The sequence below is a fragment of the Myotis davidii genome, unplaced genomic scaffold (genome assembly GCF_000327345.1).
Source record: "Myotis davidii unplaced genomic scaffold, ASM32734v1 scaffold59, whole genome shotgun sequence".
In the NCBI taxonomy this organism is placed as follows: Eukaryota; Metazoa; Chordata; class Mammalia; order Chiroptera; family Vespertilionidae; genus Myotis; species Myotis davidii.
This window is the reverse complement of record NW_006293001.1, coordinates 9,566,632-9,586,948: the sequence shown is the minus strand read 5'-3', so window position 1 is coordinate 9,586,948 and position 20,317 is coordinate 9,566,632. Positions and strand designations below refer to the sequence as shown.

Genomic DNA, 20,317 nt, shown 5'->3' with positions numbered 1-20,317 from the left:
TCGCTGGAGAGAACATGGCAAAAGATCCTGGACAGAACCTGGCTCAGAACTTGGTTGGAGAACCTAGACAGAACCTGGCTGAAGAACCTGGCTACAGAATCTGGCGACCGAACCTGGCTGGAGAACCTAAACCGAACCTGGCTGGAGAACCTAGCAAGAGAACATGGCTACAGAACCTAGCTAGAAATCCTAACCAGAACTTCGCTGGAGATCCTAGACAGAACTTGGCTGGAGATTGTGGCTAGAGATCCTGGCAAGGCTTCTGATCAACTGAATGCTGTCTCCATGTCATTCCTTCTTCGCCAACTCCGTCCACCGCTTTGGGGACCCCTGGACCTGCTGGGGCTGGACCCCAGCACTAACTCAGTAAAAAAAAACACGCTGTTGAGGGAATTAGAATTTTCTCACTGGCCACTCATAACTCCCTTCATAAGATGAATAATAATAGTTGCTAGGGTAAGTTGAATTTAGAAAAATTCAAGTGATAAAATTCTAGCTGGAATGCATACTCAAAATAAGACTAAAATGTAAGCTTTTTAAAAAACATTATTGCCTACATAATTCACTTGGTAAAAATTTTCAGGCATTAAAATGAACAAAATAATTATTCCATTCCAATATATATTATTTTTAAATCTTTACCTGAGGACATGCTTTGAGAGAGGAAGGGAGAGAGGAAGAGGGAGAGGGAGAGAGAGGGGGAGAAAGAGAGGAAAAGAGAGAGGGGAAGAGAAACAGAGAGAGAAACATTGATGTGAGAGAGAAACATTGATTGGTTGCCTTCCATACCTGCCCTGACCAGGAATCAAACCTGCAACCTAGGCATGTGCCCTGACCAGGACTCGAATCAACAACCAAGTGAGCCAGGCCATACACATATTTTTTAAAAACTCATTTTTTTCTTAGTCAACATGTTATGCATGGTGTTCTCACTGAGTGACATTACCTCACCCTTTCCTTTGTAACATAAATAGTTAAGAATAAGTATCTTGACCTCCTTTTTTAGATGCTTTGAATATTAAGTAATTTAAAAACATCTTGTTGGGAATTGTTGAGGAAATAACAATAAAATTTTCAGAAGTTTCTAATTCAACATGTTTTCATCATTAAAATCCAAGCATATTGCCCTAGCTGGTTTTGCTCAGTGGCTAGAGTTTTGCTCAGTGGCTTGTGGACTGAAAGGTCCTGGGTTTGATTCCGGTTGGGGGCACATGGCCGGGTTGTGGACTCAATCCCTAGTAGGGGGTGTGTGCAGGAGGCAGCTGATCAATGATTTTCTCTCATCATTGATGTTTCTATTGCTCTCTCCCCATTCCTTCCTCTCTAAAATCAATACAAATATTTTTTAAAATCCAAGCATATTTTAATGTACTATATAAGCTGCTGATAGGAAGACCAATATTTCAAATTGTCTTACTGTAGCCAAATTCTTTTGCAACAAAGGTTCAGGGATTTTTCAGGTGTGTTAAGGGAACATGTTTGAGCAGAGGAGGAGAAAAGACTTTAAAGCAAGCTATTCTCCCCCTTTTAGCAGGGCTTGAGACCATCCCTCCAGACCATGCACATTTATAAAAAAAATGATTATGCTTATCAATCAGATGACCCAGTTTAGTTTTCTCTCATTCAAAGCATTGCAGAGAGCTCAATAAACCACAGAACAACCTGATTTAGTCTACGTTGCTCCCTATGGACTTTTCCAAGGCCCACTACTAATCGCTGTCTCCAGTCTTGCTTGAAGACTGCATTCATTTTCATAATGAATTTGATTGTACAGAAAAAATAAATAAATAAAACAAGCAGAAAGAAATCCCATCCTGTAAGTCTCCCACTGTTCTAGACAGATGGCTGTGCCCCATCTCCTAAGCTCTAGTCCCATGGCTACAACTGTCGTCTAGAAATATTTACAACATATGACTAAAATGCAAGATGGGAGATGCTTTTTGAAACAAAACTAATTTCCCCCAAAGAGACTACCCGTCTGAATTAATTTATCATTTGATAAACACTTATTAAGCACCTACTGTGCATGAGGTGCCATGTCAAGCATACCCGTTTCTCCTCATCTGCCATCATTCTCAGAGTGACCGAGAATTAACACCATTGAGTTCTTGTTATACTTCACTACAACCAGTTGCAGAATTGTATGCATAACTTCCATTGTTCTTACCCAATTATGCACAGTGGGTACGTTTATGGAGCAGGTGTTGCGGGGCCAGGTGATCTATTGGCAGTCTGTCCTTCAAAGTGGCTGTTGCTCTGCCATAAACAATATTATGAATGCTCTTGTTTACTTGTATTCCTGGCAGTCCAAGTATTATGGTGACAGGTAGCAATGAAGTAGAGGGTATAAATCCTACAATTAATAAAAGGACGGGGGCTCAAGCCATTTCAGTTGGCTATTAAAGGAAAAGGAGACCTAGAGGATTGAAATACTTAGACAAAACTGGAGCACAACTTAGAATATTATGATAATAAAGTCAATTTCCCATACTATCTTAAATGCTTTGTAAATGTAATTTTAATAGTTATATGTTATTCCACAATATAGCTATATCAGATTTATTTAATTATTCTCTTAAGTTTTTCTAGGCTTTAAAAAAAAGGCAGATGTTGAGTTATTATTGTGATTAAAGGATCTGTACATTTTTTTAAAGGCCTTCAATATACACCACACAATATATTTGCACAATTGTATCCTTTACACTTCCACCAGCATGCTAACGAAGTGTGTCTTTTCTATATCCCCTATTTCTACACTCTACCAGAAATAGCTTCATTTTGTTTGCACAAACTATTTCCACAAGACACACTTGAGTGCTTGCCTTGGAATTTTAGAATCATCTCTTTGTGACATTTATTTTGCCTGCGGGCCTCAAAACTCCATGAAGAAGGATCTGGAACTAAATCTGATCTTTCAGGATGAAATATTTGATTCATATGACTGGAAAATTCCCTAGTTCAGAAACCAAGCATGAAAAAATGCACTGGGCACAATAGTATGTGCCTCAGATGATTAAATTCTACCGGTGTAGACACTACTAGTTGTCTACTCAACATTCATTCTTCCCTGCTTTCTTCCCAACAGGAACTTTACATCATAGAGGGCACAATGTGATCAACTCAAATATATTTTACAGCTTCTCTGCAGATAAAGGAGGACCAGGAGATGGAAACAGAAGCTTTTGGGTAGGGCTTCCCAGAAAATTCTTTTTGCCCTTTTGCAAAGAATGGAGCCATGATGGCTGGAGCTCCAACAACTATTTTGGGACCATGAAAAAAACAACTAAGAGAAATGAAGAGACTTTGTCTTGCCTGACATTCTTGATGTTCTGAACCAATGCTAGAAACTGCGTATCTCCCTGGACTTCTGGTGACATGAGGAAAACATTTATCTTTTGAAATCACTGCATTTCAGTCTATTTATTGAAGCAGAGAATAACTGCTAACAGATGCACTATTACAGATTATTTGTCATCTTTGTGGGAGAGGGTGTAAACTTTATATTAGCAGTTGAAGTTACACTGGGTCCCTTTAAATGGTATAGCATCCCTTCCCTCCAGATCCATTCTTCATCCATTTCCAATATGTTCTCTGCCCCAGAAGCTAAGGTACATGGACTACTCTGGCTTCCCAGTGGCTTGGCCAATAGAGACCTCTTGCAGGAAATCAGAAGGAAGGAAGGGAGTGAGGAGAGAGAAAATACTCTCTTATTTCCCCACTTCCCTTGTGGGGTTGTCTTTTGTAGACTGTGTCCTTGATGGAAGGTCATCTCTTTTCTCAATAGTCCTATATCCACACGGCTTGCTCCTTCTGGGTTCCAAATGCCATGCTCTTTCCTCATCCATTTATGTATGTGTGGTTACAGCTCCACTCTCACTAGTCCCTAGGGTACTATACTATCCTTTATGGTTTCCATATATCCTTCCCATAGTCTTTAAAAAGAATTTCTTTATTAAACAATGCCCAATATATCCTAATTTGAGTGTATGATCTATTGCTTGCTGGGATTTTGCCTGATACAGTCCTTGTTTTATATACATATATATATATAGATTTTCTAGGATTTGGGGAAAGGTCATAGGCCCATACCTGCCTGTCTCCTAGTTTCTATATCAAGATCAAGAGTGCTAACTTTAACAGGACAGGCAGGCAAATACTTTTAGGGGCTGAGCAGATTCAAAGGAAGTATGTAAAATGTTAAAAATGGGGATGATGAGGCCCAGCTGGTGTGGCTTAGTGGTTGACCATTGACCTATGAACCAGGAGGTCACGGTTCGATTCCCGGTCTGGCCATGTGTAGGGGTTGTGGGCTTGATCCTGGTGTGGGGGCCTGCAGGAGGCAGCCAATCAATGATTCTTTCTCATCATTGATGTTTCTATCTCCCTCTCTCTCTCTCCCTTCCTCTCTGAAACCAATAAAGATATATTTTTTAAAAATGGGGATGACAATCAAATTTTGAAAATTAATTTCTTAAATGCAGAGACTATAATCATTTTACCAATGGCGGGAAAGAGGACAAATATCTGTCATGAACAAAGAGGACAATGTGATGTACTTCTTTCCCAGTGTCTTCCCACAGTGTTAAATATGAGCTGCTACATGAAGCCGGGTTCCTTTCCTGGGCTGAATAAGAGGATGCAGGCCAGAGCAAAGAATGAGCAGCCACAAGAGATGAGAAGAGCCCTGCTCCCCAGATGGCAACCCAAACTGAAAATTAGAAAGCAGAGCTCAGGGGCGATGCTATGAGCTGATCTACTCCCCGCCTGGGTAAAGATAGCTGTGACGGACACACTGAGCAAACACTTTGTAATTTGATCCTCGGAGACTGGGAGTGGATCCTGGGAGGTTCTGTCCCCCACCCTTACCCCAAACATTCAGACCCTGTGTAATGAGTTAGCATGTGAACTGTCCTTTGCAGGCAAATCAGTTAAGAACAGAAACAAGCCTCGAGCTCTTTGTACTTATCTGATTTCTGCCCCAATGCAGAGTTTGACATTTAAAGTTGGTGTGCGCCCATTGGGAGAGCCCAGCCATTGTATCCAGGCACAAAGACTTCTCCTTTGAAATTAGGATAGTGTGTAAACTCATCCCTTAAGAGCTTTGTAGATCTCTTGCATTTGTTTCTTGGGCCTGTTTGAATTTGTTCTTTTAAATAGGCTGCTTAGAGAAATGCCTGGCACCAATTTAATTGAAAGGGATATCATTAATTTCTTCCTTTAAAAAGAAGGGTCCCTTTGGGAACACTGAGTCTTCATGTATATTAGGTCAGACAAACCCAGCCTAATGTCTGGGGAGACTGGCTGTTCTAATTGCTCACTGCTAAGCAGCCAAACACACCCTTTTGAATAGTAGAGAAAGAAAATGGGGATCTTAGTTGGTGGGAGCTCTAAATATCCCTCATACCATTTAGGTGGATTAAGGAAACATAGCTACCTCCCATTCCACAAATTGTCAGACACAGAGAATACCAACACATTGTCCCACTCTTAAGGTTTGTGGTGACATTGAGGACAAACCCGTACAATTTATAAAAATTTTAGCACACTCCCTAAGACTTGACAATTTGGATGAGAAGAAGGAAAGAGTTGTTAACTTGGAAATTAGGTACTTCGAGAAGTGATTCGCAATTGAGGAATGAGAAATGGCCGCAGCAGTAGCAGCAGCAGCTAACATTTATTAGGTGCCAGGCTCTATTTTCATGCACCGAGCCAATATCCAGGACTCTTATTTTTTAATGACAAGTCCTGACCCAGAGTTCCTCAAAGCTGCTAGACTCGCAGTGGTTCTCAACCTTCTGGCCCTTTAAATACAGTTCCTCATGTTGTGACCCAACCATAAAATTATTTTCGTTGCTCCTTCGTAACTGTAATGTTGCTACTGTTGTGAATCGTAATGTAAATATCTGATATGCAGGATGGTCTTAGACGACCCCTGTGAAAGGGTCGTTCGACCGCCAAAGGGGTCGCGACCCATAGGTTGAGAACCGCTGTGCTAGAGGCTGCCCTACCTGGTTTTGTTCAGTGATTAGAGCATTGGCCCTCAGACTGAAGAGTCACAGGTTTGATTCCAGTCAAGGGCACATGCATTGTTGCCGGCTTGATCTCTGGCACCTGGTTGGGGTGAGTGTGGGAGGCAAACAATCAACGTGTCTCTCTCACACAGATACTTCTCTCTGTCTCTCCACTCCCTTCCACTTTCTGTAAATAAATAAATAAATAGATGGATGGATGGAAAAAATATCCTCAGGTGAGGATTAGCAAACAAACACAAACAAAAAGTTGCCAGAATATCACATATCACACACACACACACACACACACACACACTCACTCTTAAGACCCTAGGAATGCACATCACAGAACAGGGAAGTTTAATGTAATAAAAGGCTTAAATACCCACAAAGCACTGGAAAGATGGGCGAAATATGTGAGAGTGGAAGGGTTTGGCGATGGTAGTCAGCAGAGCTCAGGAAAGCTCTGGTGTAGGGTAGAATATGGTCACTTGCAGGGGATCAGGAAGTCCCTGTGAATTGTTCTTAGTTGGGAAAAAAACTGCGGAGTCATTTAATATTGATTGTTAATCTTGAACTTCTCCCTCCTGTAATTAACTCAACTTTATATTCACAGTTTTACATGGAATATATGTTCCCTTTTTATAAATTATAAGTAATTTTAATCCAAATCCAACAGCAGTCCTAGCTAACAAAATGCTTACACCTAATCCAATAATCTCCTAGGAATGGCTTTATGTCCCTCATTTTGCCTTCTTGCCTTTGAGCCTAATCAGAATAGAGTCTGTGAAATCCTAAACTGTTTAATGAACAAACAAATAACTTAGGCATAATGTATCAGACTTCAGAGCCTACAGCTGCACATAGAATTAAATGTTTAGCCCATTGAGGTTTCTATTTTTTCCATGTGCCTTTGTAGAGCAAAGAGAAAAATTCAGGTAAGAGGCTAAAATGGCTGACCACCCAAAGAACCGTCAAGAAGGGTCTGGGGCCCGAGAGCTGGTCTGGTGGTATCACTTCCTTGATTTCTGCCTGGGACACAGCTCTGGGTTGAACTCTGGGATGACCAAATGGGACTCAGCATTCTCTTCTGTAAAATGAGAAGGTTGAGCAAAAGGATTCAACCAGAAGCCCCGTGGCAGAAGAATGAAGTCAGAAAACGGGCTATTGAACAATAAAAATAAACACACCAACCTTAGAATACAAAAAGACAAAAGGAAAAAAATGCTGGAAACCAAAGAATACATACTGAGTGATTCCACCTATACAAAGTTGAAAAACAGATAAAAGGAAACTATGACACATAGGATGCACACTTAGGTGGTTATCTCTAGGGAGGAGGAGAGAACCACACCAGGTAGGAGTATGCAGAAAGCTTCTGAGGTCCTGGCAAGCCTCTGTTTGTGATCTCAGTTGCAGTTTATAGTTCAGTAAAGTACCCATCTCTGTTTAAACATTTTTGTTTTTCTCCAGGCATGTCACATTTCAGAATTTTTTAAAAATGTGAAAAACAAAACAAGCACAATCTCATATGTGAGCTTTTCCAGGTGTGAAAAGGAATGAGGCAGAGAGCTGGGAACATCTTTTTCATTCTTTGCCTGGACAATCTCTAATCCTCCTTCAGTTCTCAGCTTTGGTGTAAGCCTACCTGATCCTTCTTTGCTCCCGTGAGACTACAAATGCATCCCTGTAGTAGCACAGCTCCAGTGCTCACTCTTATCAACGCACTGCTCAAAGGAGATTTTATTTCCATTTTATTTGCCCATTTCTCCTTTGGGCAAAATTCGTAAGGGCAAGCCTGGATCTGGCTCCCTTATATATCTCCAGGACCCAACATAGCGTCTGTCACTTAATAGCTGCTCAATAAACATCTGCTGAATGAATGAATAACAAAGGTGCATTTCACTCTTCCCAGACCTTGTTGAATTTAAATCAATAATTTTTCTTGTTAAATACCGTTCTTACTGGAAATAGACAACCCCAGAGTTTTCCTGGTCATTCTATATGTTCTGGTTACTTAAGAAGAGTAGTAAGTAGCTAGGAAATAAGAGAGTCAAATAAAAATGGAAACTGGGAGAAAAGTTTAACCATGGTTCTGCACATAGTCATATACGCAAGCCTCCCCCCGCCCCCTATTTAATTCTGGACTGTCTATCTTGCCTCCCTATAACACTTAAAATTAATTACACTTAATTTAGGGAACATGTTCATGTCACAGTTTTCATATGTTCAACTACTGAACAACCCATTAACTTGTTCCTCTCAGCCTATTCTCACTTTTTTGGATAGGAAGTGGGTGGTAGGATAAGATGGGTGTTAGGCTTATTTAAAAACATTTTCTCCCTGATTATATAAGTAAAAAATTAATTACTGCTCCACAAAAGACACTTTGTTGAGAGAATTTTTAAAAAGCCTAGACTAGGAGAAATATTTGCAAAACGTGTATCTGACAAAAGACTGGTATCCAAAATATTCGAAGAACGTTTAAACCTCCAAAGTAAGAAAACTAACACAATTTTAAAATGGGCAAAAGATCTAAACATACACTTCAGCAAAGAAGATACACAGATGGCAAATAAGCATATGAAAAGATGCTTCACATTATACATCATCAGGGAAATGCAAATTAAAACAACAATGAGATATCAACACACCCATTAAAATGGCAAAAATCCAAATCACTGACAATACCAAATGCTGGTGAGGATCAGGATCAACAGGAACTCTCATACTTTGGTAGTGGGAAATAAAAATGGTACAGCCATTCAAAGGTCCATTGGGCAGTTTCTTATAAAACTAAACATAGTCTTACCATATAATCTGGCAATCACACTCTTTGGTATTTACTCAAAGAAGTTGAAAACTTATGTATACACTAAAACACGCACACAAATGTTTATAAAAAGCTTTATTCATAATTGCCAAAACTGGGAAGCAACCAAGATGTCCTTCAGTAGGTGAATAGATAAACAAAATGTGGTACATCCATACAATGGGTTATTTTCAGCAATTAAAAAAAAAAAAAGAACTACCAAGATATGCAAAGATATAGAAGAACCTTAAAGGCCTATTGCTAACTGAAAGAAGCCAATCTGAAACCGGCCATGTACTGTCTGATTTCACCTATCTGACATCCTGGAACATGCAAAACTATGAAGATGGTAAAAACCAAAACCAAAACCAAAAACAGCAGTCGCCGGGAGCTCAGAGGAGGGAGGGGCTGAAGGAGGAATGAAAATATGGAGCCAGAGGATTTTTAGGGAAATGAAACAATTCTGTTGGATACTGCAATGGTGGATATATGTCATTACATATTTGTCAAAACTCACAGACTATAATGCTGCTAAACCCTAGTATGAATTATGGACTTTAGTTATTAATAATATATCAATATGGTAACAAATGAGCCACATTAATGCAAGATATTAGTAATATGGAAAACTGGGGGGAGGGGATGAGGTAAGGGATTACATGGAAACTCTACTTTCTGCTCAAATTTCTGAAAACCCCAAACTACTAAAAGTTAATATAGTCTATTAACTTAAAAAGAAAAAAAAAAGAAAGAAAAAACACTTAAAAATTTATTACTCCTATCTTGGAAAACAAGCAAAGGTAAAGAGAACAATCACTCTGCTTCTACCATTATACAACTGTATGTTAAAGTTGAAAAGAAATCTTTGAAATAAAACTAGGATTCTTAACTAGGTAGCTAAGGTTAGCAGGGTTGTCTATAGAGTGTGTGCTGTTTCAAATAATCAAGTAAGAAAAGCATTTAAGAATAAAATTACTCTTGGCATGTTTCACAGTCATGCCATCAACATTCAATTCTGGAAGCCAAGTACCCCAACCTGACTCGCACATCCCCACCCCCGCACCTTGCGGTGCCTGGCAGCTGCACTCCTGATGTCCTGGGTCAATGCCAGAATCTCACTCAGCATCACAAAAAGTGCATCCTGACCCAGTGCACTCAGGAAAGCCCCAGAAAAGTTCCTGCTGTACTTTCCTCACATGTTTGCAAGTAACAATCTAAGCAGAATCATGTCCAAAAACTCTCCAACTTTGTAATGTGCTTTAATAAGTTGCAGGAATGAGAATAGAGTCACAAGGCTTTCCCTGAGGGATGTGGCCTCAGGAATGATGGCTGACAAATGACCTCCATGGCTTCTAACCAGCAGCTCTCCCAGCTGTGGCCACCTTCCTCTCCAGCCTCAACTCCTCTGGTAGGGTCAGAATCCCACTGCCTCAGCTGGCTGAGGAGCAGATACTGTGCCAACCTGTGTGGACAGCCTCCCTCCTTATCATCCAGATCCTCAAGTCTCAGGGAAAACAGGGCACCAAAATGAGTCTTTCCCTCTTGGTAGGTATCTAGAGAGTTCCTTTAGAACAGCGGTTCTCAACCTGTGGGTCGCGACCCCTTTGGTGGTCAAATGACCCTTTCATAGGGGTCGCCTAAGACCATCCTGCATATCAGATATTTACATTACGATTCAGAACAGTAACAACATTACAGTTATGAAGAAGCAACGAAAGTAATTTTATGGTTGGAGCTCAAAGGCAATGTTTTTCCTGTTGGGAAAGTACATGGAACCCAAATCCCACATGAGGGAACACTCCTGGGCCTCTCTGCCTTGCACCCAGTGCCTTGGAGTTCCTAACAACATGAGGAACTGTATTTAAAGGGCCAGAAGGTTGAGAACCACTGCTTTAGACAGTCACAATGTTGCACCGAGGTCTCGGTGAAGGTAAATGACTGTAACTGCAATCTATGTCCCAAGTATGCTTTTCACAGTCTCCAAATTACAAAATAAAGCAAAGCAAAGCAAACAAACCCCAAAACCAGACCTAGTAACAATTAGGAAAGTCTTTTAAGCAAAATAGGAAAGGTGTATGATTCATAGAAACAGGACTAAATTAGAGATTAGATTTTGGATTAGAAGAGCTATAATCTCTCCTCTCTGTCCTTCCATCCTCTGCCCTCAGGTCCATAGGCTCAAACTGTACACTCCTTATGCTGGCCTTGCCTAAAGCCCTTTGCAAAAGGCCAAGGAACAAACATTACTGTAATGACATGGATATTAGAGATACGTGCAAATATTCAGATCTGGTGAGATTTAGAGCAATTTTGCTTTGCAGGAGGTGGGCGGAGGCAGTATCCTATCTAATAAAGTGGTAGTATGCAAATTAACCACCACTTCATCACAAAGATGGCGGTGCCCAGTCCTCTCACCCCCGCCGCAATCCCTCAGTCCTGGGGGGCAGCTGCTGAGAGCAGGCAGCGTGAGCAGCCTGGCAAAATGCTTGCTTCGTTGCTGTGGCTGGGCCTCTGGCCAGGCTGGGGCACGGATGGGCCCCTGGGCCGCAGAGAGCCTCTGGGCAGCGGGCGCAGAGCAGCCAGGCCCCGCAGAGAGCTACTGGCACACGGATTCGTGTGCAGGGCTACTAGTAGTTTATAAAACAGAAATATCTTTTAAGGGTAATAATTCCTGATAATTGTAGAAATTGAGACCCAGGGTCTGGAACACTTCCTTCTTTTTCCTCTACAGCAAAGTTACAAGTACCTACATGTATAATTTGTTCTTGACAACGTCCCGAGGATTTAAATAAGACCACATGAGATAAATAAGGACGTTCAGTGTGTTGTTACCTAATCTGCTTTGGAAAATAACAGTTGCAAAAACCAAGATGTTTGAATCGCATTAGTCAGTTCAGTGTCTTATTTCACTTCCTGGCTTGTAGTAGGTGCTCAATAAGTGTTTGTTGAATGAATGAAAGAACAAACGAATGAATAGAAAGCCATCTATATAAAGTCCCCTTTTTCTGATTCAATGTAATATCATTGAGATAGGGGGTGTCTAGATCAGAGCTTCTCAAATGGGTGGTCCCCAGATTGGCAGCATGGTATCTCCTGGGCACTTGATAAAAATGCAAATCCCACCTCCGCTTCCCTCACCCCCCGCAAACTCGGTAACTATGGCATGGGCCCAGCAGTCTGTGTCTGACAGCCACTGAAGTTTGAGAACCACCAGATCTAAAAAGATCCTTTGACAAGGCGTTTTTCCACCTCCCCACGCTAAAGGGAAGAACTCTATGCCTGTAATTACCATCTCACTGAGAACAGTCCTGAGGCTGAGGCTTTACCAGACTCACTCCCAACTCACTCCCTGGTTTACGGTGCATCTCATGGCATCCAGGCAAGAAGAAAAGATGCCTCAGCCCAGTGGGAGCAGGAAAGAGGGGGCTCAGAGCCCCAGAGACTATCCATGTGAGGCCACAACAGCAGCCGGGAGGTCTGGGTGTGGCCTCCCCTAAGGCACTGGGTGCAAGGCAGAGAGGCCCAGGAGTGCTCCCTCATGTGGGATTTGGGATCCATGTGCTTTCCCAACAGGGAAAGTGTTGCCTTTGAGCTCCGCAGGGGGAACATGCTCTCCCTGTCAAGTGGGCAACAGCTGAGCCCCTTATGATCCCACTGGTTGCTGTTTGGCAAACTTCTTGCAACCCCTTCCACACACAGGCAGCCAGTGTGAGGCGATTTCTGTAGCACTAGCCAAGGCTTAGTCTTGCCTGACACAGTGATCTAATTTGTAAAAAACAGTCCCTCCCGATGCGAGTTCAACTTCCAGGATTATGATACGGTGACCAACTTGTCCCAGTTTGCCTGAGACTGCCCTGGAGTTAGCACTGAAAACCCCACATCTCGGAAAATTCTTCAGTGCCAGATAAATGGAGATGTTTGGTGACTCTAAGGATGAGAAGTTCCAAGGATAAAACAGCTCAAGTTAGCCTTCTGATAGTTGAATTTATGCCAAAATCAACAGAATTTATTAACGAGCATTAAGAAAGGTAAAGGCAAATAATGAAGAAGCTGGCCTCAGAGAAGCAGCTGGTGAAAGTGTGTGTGGTTTGCTCAGCAGTGGGGTGGATGCCCGGACAGAGCTGACACTAGGTGCTCTGTGGCTCCACCATCACCCAACGCTGTGCATGCCAACTGGGCCCCCTCCGGAGGCTGGTATAGGACTGTTTGCTCCTCAGCTCCCTAAAAATGTACCACGCTCCATCTTTTTTTTTTTTAACATATTTTATTGATTTTTTACAGGGAGGAAGAGAGAAGGATAGAGAGTTAGAAACATCAATGAGAGAGAAACATCGATCAGCTGCTTCCTGCATACCTCCCACTGGGAATGTGCCCACAACCAAGGTACATGCCCTTGACCGGAATCAAACCCCGGACTTTTCAGTACACAGGCCAATGCTCCATCCACTGAGCCAAACCGGTTAGGGCCCATGCTCCATCTTTAAGATGTGTTATAATTAAAGTTACTCTTAGTGTGTGCAATGACTTTTACTTACAAAAAGAAATAGAAATAGTTTATACCACCTGTAGATGGGACGATGCCCAAGGGCAGAACTGGCTTACTCAGGTGAGGTATCACCGGAAACCCAGGGCAGGAAATGGACAAGCAAGTCACAGAGTTACACTAAAGCTTGTGTACTTTACACTAAGAAAATAGATACTATGCAGCTGTAGAAAAGAAGGCTCTCTTACTCTTTAAGACAGCATGGAGGGACCTGGAGAGCATGATGCTAAGTGAAATAAGCCAGTCAGAGAAAGACAAGTATCACATGATCTCACTCATATGTGGAATCCAACAAACAAAATAAACTGTTGAACAAAATAGATCCAGAGACACAGAAGCATGGAACGAGCTGTGGAATCTCAGAAGGAAGGCTGGGAGGAGGGGTGGGGTGTGGAGAGATTGACCAGGAAACTTATATGCATATGTGCATAGCCCGCGGACACAGACAACAGTGTGATCAAGGCCTCGGAGAAGCGGGTGTGGGGTGGAGGGTGGGGGGTCAATGGGGAAAAATAGGGCACATCTGTAGTACTTTCAACAATAAAGATAATTTTTTAAAAAAGTTAAAAAAAGAAAATGGAGGTAAGGTACCTAACGTGTCAAAAGTAGGCACGTAGTACTTTTGTGGGAGTTTCCTTTCTTTCACTCAGAGGGATTCCCTCAGTTACCCTACTCAGATCCGTAACTGTTTTACCTGCAGAAAAATGTTGAAAACCTGTATTTTAGACCACAGCAAAGGAGAAAAGAGAGAAAGGGAAGGAAAGTACAGAAGGAAAGTATGTTACAAAAAGTGAGCACATTAGTAATAGCAAAAAACATCAGCTTTGTGTTCAGAGAGAAGAAAGTAAAAATAATCGGGCACTTTCACTAAACATCATAATGGCTGAGGGTCATTTAATTCAAGGCTAGGTAGTCCCATTTCACAATCGTATTTAAAGATCTCTCTGCATTATAGCCAGTGTGTTAATTGTTAATGAGCATGTCCTGAGATAGCTAAGAACAAGAATTGTGTTGGGTATTCTTAGTATGAAAGGGAGTCGTAGGTTTTAGAAAGTTTCAGCTACCTGGACAATGCCACTTATACATGATATTTCATTTAGTGATGATGTTTTAGTCTAGTAACTGAAGTAATCATTTTAAAACATAATTCGGGTCACATCACTTGTCTGCTGAAATGCTCAGTGCTCCCCATTTCACTGAGTTTACCCCTCACTACCCAAAACGCCGACCTCAGATCAACAGTATCAGCACCACCCGGAAGCTCACTGGTGTTGCTGAATCTCAGGAGCCAGCCAGACCTGCTGCATCAGGACACTGAGAAGCACGGACCTGCATCATCTGGCTCCTCACCTCCTTCCACTCTCTTCCTTGTCTTTTCAGTCCCAATCATGCTGTCTTTCTTTCTGTTCCTCATGAATTCCACACACGTCCTCTCCTCAGAGCCTTTGCCACGGCTGTTCCCTCTGCCTTTTATGCTCTTGTCCTAGACATCCACATGATTAACTAGCTCACCACCTTCTAGCTCAGAGGTTCTCAACCTGTGGGTCGTGACCCCTTTGGGAGTCGAACAACCCTTTCACAGGGGTCGCCTAAGACCATCGGAAAACACATATATAATTACATATTGTTTTTGTGATTAATCACTATGCTTTAATTATGTCCAATTTGTAATCGCACCCTGCACCCGTACCCGCCTGTCTTCCGCACTTTGGCCACTCCTAATCTTCCGTGCTCTATTTTCTCCCCTATAACAACACTTCACTCCCATAACACATCCCATAAAACAACTTATATGTTATGTTTATTGTTTAGTGTTGCCTCCTTCTGCTAGAACATAACACTGTGAGGATAGGAATGTTAAAAAATATATTTTTATTGATTCCAAAGAGGGAGAGAGAGGTAGAAACATCAATGATGAGAGAGAATAATTGATCGGTTGCCTCCTACTTGCCTCACACTGGGGGATGGAGCCTGAAACCTGGGCATGTGCCCTGACTGGGATCAAACCATGACCTCCTGGTTCACAGGTCAATGCTCAACCACTAAGCCATGCCAGCTGGGCGACAGAATTTTTTGACTGTTGCTCCCTGGTGTATCACACATGCCTAGAACAGTGACATGTGGTCTACCGTATAGGCCACAGCTTGTTATCAATCCCAACAAGATGAGCAAAGAAATATAATTTAATTTAGAGTAAGAAATTTAGAACAGTTTTGATCAATTTTATATTGACACAACACATAAGTGTGCAACTATCTAGTAAATCATTTTTATTGTCACAAAAGTATCAGACTGTAAATTGAAAATGAATACAATAAACCACAAACTGGTCTTTCAAAATAGTTTGAGAAGTACTAGTCCAGAATAATTCCTGGCACTCAGTGTTAATAATTGTCTCTTGAATAAGTAAATGAATAAATAAGTAGCAGAACAAAGGCCTGAGGAATACATTTTTACACAGTAAAATCAGGTAAGCTCTGTGTATATGCCTGTCAGCCCAGTTAAATAATTTCACTGCGCAGGTTAGTGGCAAAGTGATTTGCATTATGCACTTCCGAGTACACTGTGCTCTTCTCTCCGGTGTGAGGCTTAAGTGGACCAAGTAAGGACACTTCTGAGACTCTGACTAAGCGGCTGATGACAGCCTTTATCCAAGCCCCACATTTGAACACCTCTTTGCATGTCTGCTCTGAGCAGAGCTGGCCTGGCTAACTTTGAATTACTTAAACTCTGCCCCTCCCACACCCCTCCCAGACCTGGTATATGCCTGAAAATAACTATAGTACAAGGCAGGATGTGATAAGTACTATCAGAAATGTCAAAAGGCATGAGGAGGGAGCCATTGTGGACTCTGAAGAATAGAGGACTCTGAGAGTGAACAGGGAAGAAGGACAGGGAAGAACAAAGTCACACAGGAGAGAAAGAACACACTGGGCATGCTCAAGAATAGAGAATAGTTTGGATATTCTGAAGCACAGAATGAGAGAAAGAGATGAGTAGAAAGCAGTACTAGAAAATAAGATTAGGACCAGAACAGATACAGACTTGAATGTCATGCAAAGAAGCTTAGAGTTTTTAACACCAAGATAACAAAGAATCTGCTTGAAAATGGGCTGAGGACCCGAATAGACATTTCTCCAAAGAGGACAAACAAATGGCCAATATACATATAAAAATTCATTAATCATCAACTTAAAACCACAATGAGATATCACCTCACATTTATCAGAATGGCTGTCATCAATACATCAAAAGTCAAGTGTTAGCAAGAATGTGGAGAAAAGGTACTGTTGGTAGGATTGCAAATTCCAAAAAAACTGAATGGAAGTCTTTCAAAAAATTAAAAATAGGACTACCATAGCACTCAATAATACCACCTCTGGGTATTTATCTGGAGAAATCCAAAACACTAATTTAAAAAGATATGTGCATTCCTATGTTCACTGCAGCATTATTTACAATAGCTAAGATATGGAAGTAACTTAAGTGTCCAACAATAGATGAATGGATAAAGATGTGGTACATACATACAATGGAATACTACTTGGCCATTAAAAAGAATGAAATCTTACCACATGGGTGGAACTAGAAGGTATTATGCTCAGTGAAGTAAGGTGGACAAATATCATATGATTTCACTTATATGTGGAATCTAGTGAACAAAATAAACAAACAAGTAAAACAGAAACAAACTCATAGATTCAGAGAACAAACTAATGGTTGCCAGATGGGAGGGGGCTGAGTGAAAAGGGTGAAGGAATTAAGAAACACAAATTGCAGTTACAAAATAGTCACAGGGAATATAGTCAATAATATTGCAATGACTATGCATGGTGTAAGATGGGTACTAGGCTTATCAGGAAGATTGCCTTGCAAGTTATATAAATGTCTAACCACTATGCTGTATGCCTGAAACTAATATAATGTTGAATGGCAATGGTAATTGAAAAGAAAAATTTTTTAAAGCAACTTAGAGTTGATGCTGGGGCAATGGGTAGCCACTGAAGAGTGTGAAGGAAGGGAATGTGATGATCAGGGTATATGCTTTAGAAAAGCTCCTCTCAGGCATATGTGCATAAGAGACATTGAAGGAGGAAAATAACGAAGGTAGGAAGACCACTAGAGTATAAGGAGAAGTAATGGTAATGGCGGCAAATTCAATAGAAACCATTTGGTTGGAAGAAATAATTATGACAGGGAAGTGCACATGAGCCATTTATAGCATGTCAGATGTGAAACAGTAAGTTTGACTTTATGGGTTACTTTCCTAAAGATTGTGAAAAATAACTAACCCAACAAGTTCTCTTTAATACTTATCTCAAATACACTATATGTTAGCTCCCCTTGAACTATCCCACTAAAACTTAATGCTTTACAATAAGTACTTGATACTTTATTATTCATACTTATAGATTAACTTTGCATTTACATAATATCAATAACAAAAATCACCACACCATAGACATTTTGCTATGCCCTATACTTATTCTTATACTAGTTCATTTACTCTTCAGCTATAAACTACTACTTCCTTCACTTTACATGTGTAGGTACTAAGGTGAGGAATTATGTAACTTTATTAACATACACAGGAGAGCAGAGGTTTGAATCTAGGCAGGTCTGACCCCAGAATGTGTGCCTTTGACTACTCAACCATACTTGCAAATTTTCTTTTCACATGTATTTAAAGTTACATGTATTTTAAAATAGAATGCCAAGAGACAACAGTCAAAATGAAACAAATAGAAAACAAATTGCAAGATGATAGATTTAAACCAAAACACACCAATAATCACATTAAATGTAAATGGTCTAAACACCCCCAATTAAAAGATAAAGATTGTCTGTTTGGATAGAGAAAAACGTCAACTAGATTCTTACATAATGGATTTTGCTCCACCACAATGTATTTACCCTAAATTTTCCTCTTTTTACACTAATCCTACCCCTACCTCATGCTGGCCTGATTCCTGAGCACAGTCTGGCTGTGGGGAAAATATTTCCTTTGACAAGTTTATCATTTTCTGTATACCCATTTTAAAAGTTCTGCTGTGATACACTCATCCTCTCTTGTCTTTCTTCTGAAGTTTAAGTTCCGTGTGGACAGAATATCTTCACATTTATATATGTGAATATATATATATATATGAAGGGAGAGGGATAGAGAGCCAGAAACATCAATGAGAGAGAAACATTCATCAGCTGCCTCCTGCATGCCCCCTACTGGGGATGTGCCTGCAACCAAGGTAAATGCCTTTGACCAGGATCGAACCCAGGACCCTTCAGTCCACAGGCCGACGCTCTATCCACTTAGCCAAACCAGTCAGGGCTCCTCACATTTTTTAAATACATTCCCCACTTCATATAGTACTACTTCCTCACTGAAAAAAATGACTAAGAAGCAATTTGGACAGACCTGAGAAACTACTGCATATTTCAGAAAAATAAATAAGGTCGGCAGTAAGTGTAACGGTATTTTAAGTGGAAAAGTTTTTTTTCTTTGGAATGATCTACATTGTTCTGAGTATCTTTTGGTTCATAAATATTTCTGATAATTATGCTTCTATTCACTCTTCCAGAAGTACTGATTTTAGCCACATATTAGCCCCCAAAATGACTTTTACCATATTCTGTAGCAAAGAATTTAGAAAAGGGGCCAGAAATAGTTATTTCTCAAATGACTGCGGCAAGATGTTTGTATTTGTGCTGGAAGAATGGCCACGTTGCCAAAAGAGCAGACCTACTCACTAAATCCGTATTCTTTACCAAGCCCTAGATTTTGATCTTGAATAATCTGCTCCACTGAAAGCTGGTCAGCTGTTGATCTCTCCTTTAACAAAATGAAGTTTTAAGCAGTTTCTTAATGTAAGATTCTTACAACTAAAAGGAAAAGTATGGCCTCTGCTATCCATATTCTTCCCTCAGAAAAGCAAACTTACATGGCATGGGTAGGTGGCAAACAGCTTCCAGTCTTCGTGGCTTCCCACACCTGAAATCTGTGTTAACACTAGCTCATGTTACTATCTGAGTCCTGCCTTTGGGACAGTACTGCCCAAATAACTCACTAAAAGTACACAGGCAGGCAATGGTAGAAGTAGCATGAAATCAAACTGTTCTTCTTACCAGGGTTTGCAGGGGCTCCCCTGGAGGGACTCAGTCCTGGGCGACCCGGAGCAGCATGGCATGTCCGAGAAGACAGCACATCAGTCCCAGACACTGAGTGCTTCAGAAAGACCCAGAAAGGAAAACGTTATTTTTATCCACTGATAAGACAACTTTAAGGACATGGCTTCCATTTAACTAAGGGACCCCTAACCCCGACCGTTTGGAGAGGAAGCTAAGTATGTTGGGGTCATGTTGTATGTCGCTGCGGGCTCTCATTGCCATTGAGTGGAGGTGCTCTCCTTGGGGACAAAGAGTAGCCAAGTCTTGACACCCTTTACTTCATTCATTCACCTTTTCCTCTGAACACGTTAACCTAGTTCCTTCTTAAATTAATTATAGTCCAGAATATAAAAATAGCTATGTGCTGATTTTCTCCTATACTTGATGTTTATCCCTAAGAAAGAAAAAAGAAAACCTATAGGAAGGTATTAATCTACTTAACATTTCTAAGTACATCATCCAAAGGATTTTGTTTTTTTAATCTTACATATGCTCAGCAGAGTTACTGGCAAAAACTGTACATTTTCTTCATTTCATCCTTTCAACATCAAATAGTAGGCAGCAAAAATTGGATCAGACTTCAAAGCCTGCTGTGGGCTCCAAGTCACAGAGAGACGCCTCCATTTCACATATTGAATTCAAGCAGGATATCAAAGTGCTACCAAAGAACCCCGGGTCCTTGCTCAGAAAGAGGCTCTCACATCTGCGGAGAGCGGAGTGCACAGACAAATCACCTCGGGGAGCAGCCAGCATTTATTCTCAGCAGCGAATTTCCAGGCTTTTGAT

At 41.0% G+C, this 20,317-nt stretch overlaps 1 protein-coding gene across 1 annotated transcript in view; it reads right to left on the bottom strand.

The window, feature by feature from the left end:
• The window catches only part of MYO3B (myosin IIIB), a 356,270-nt gene that overhangs the window by 56,610 nt on the left and 279,343 nt on the right, over positions 1-20,317 (bottom strand). The window contains exon 32 of the mRNA XM_006766548.2: positions 19,490-19,589. Coding sequence (XP_006766611.1) covers positions 19,490-19,589 — 100 coding nt within the window. The remainder of the gene's footprint in view (positions 1-19,489; positions 19,590-20,317) is intronic.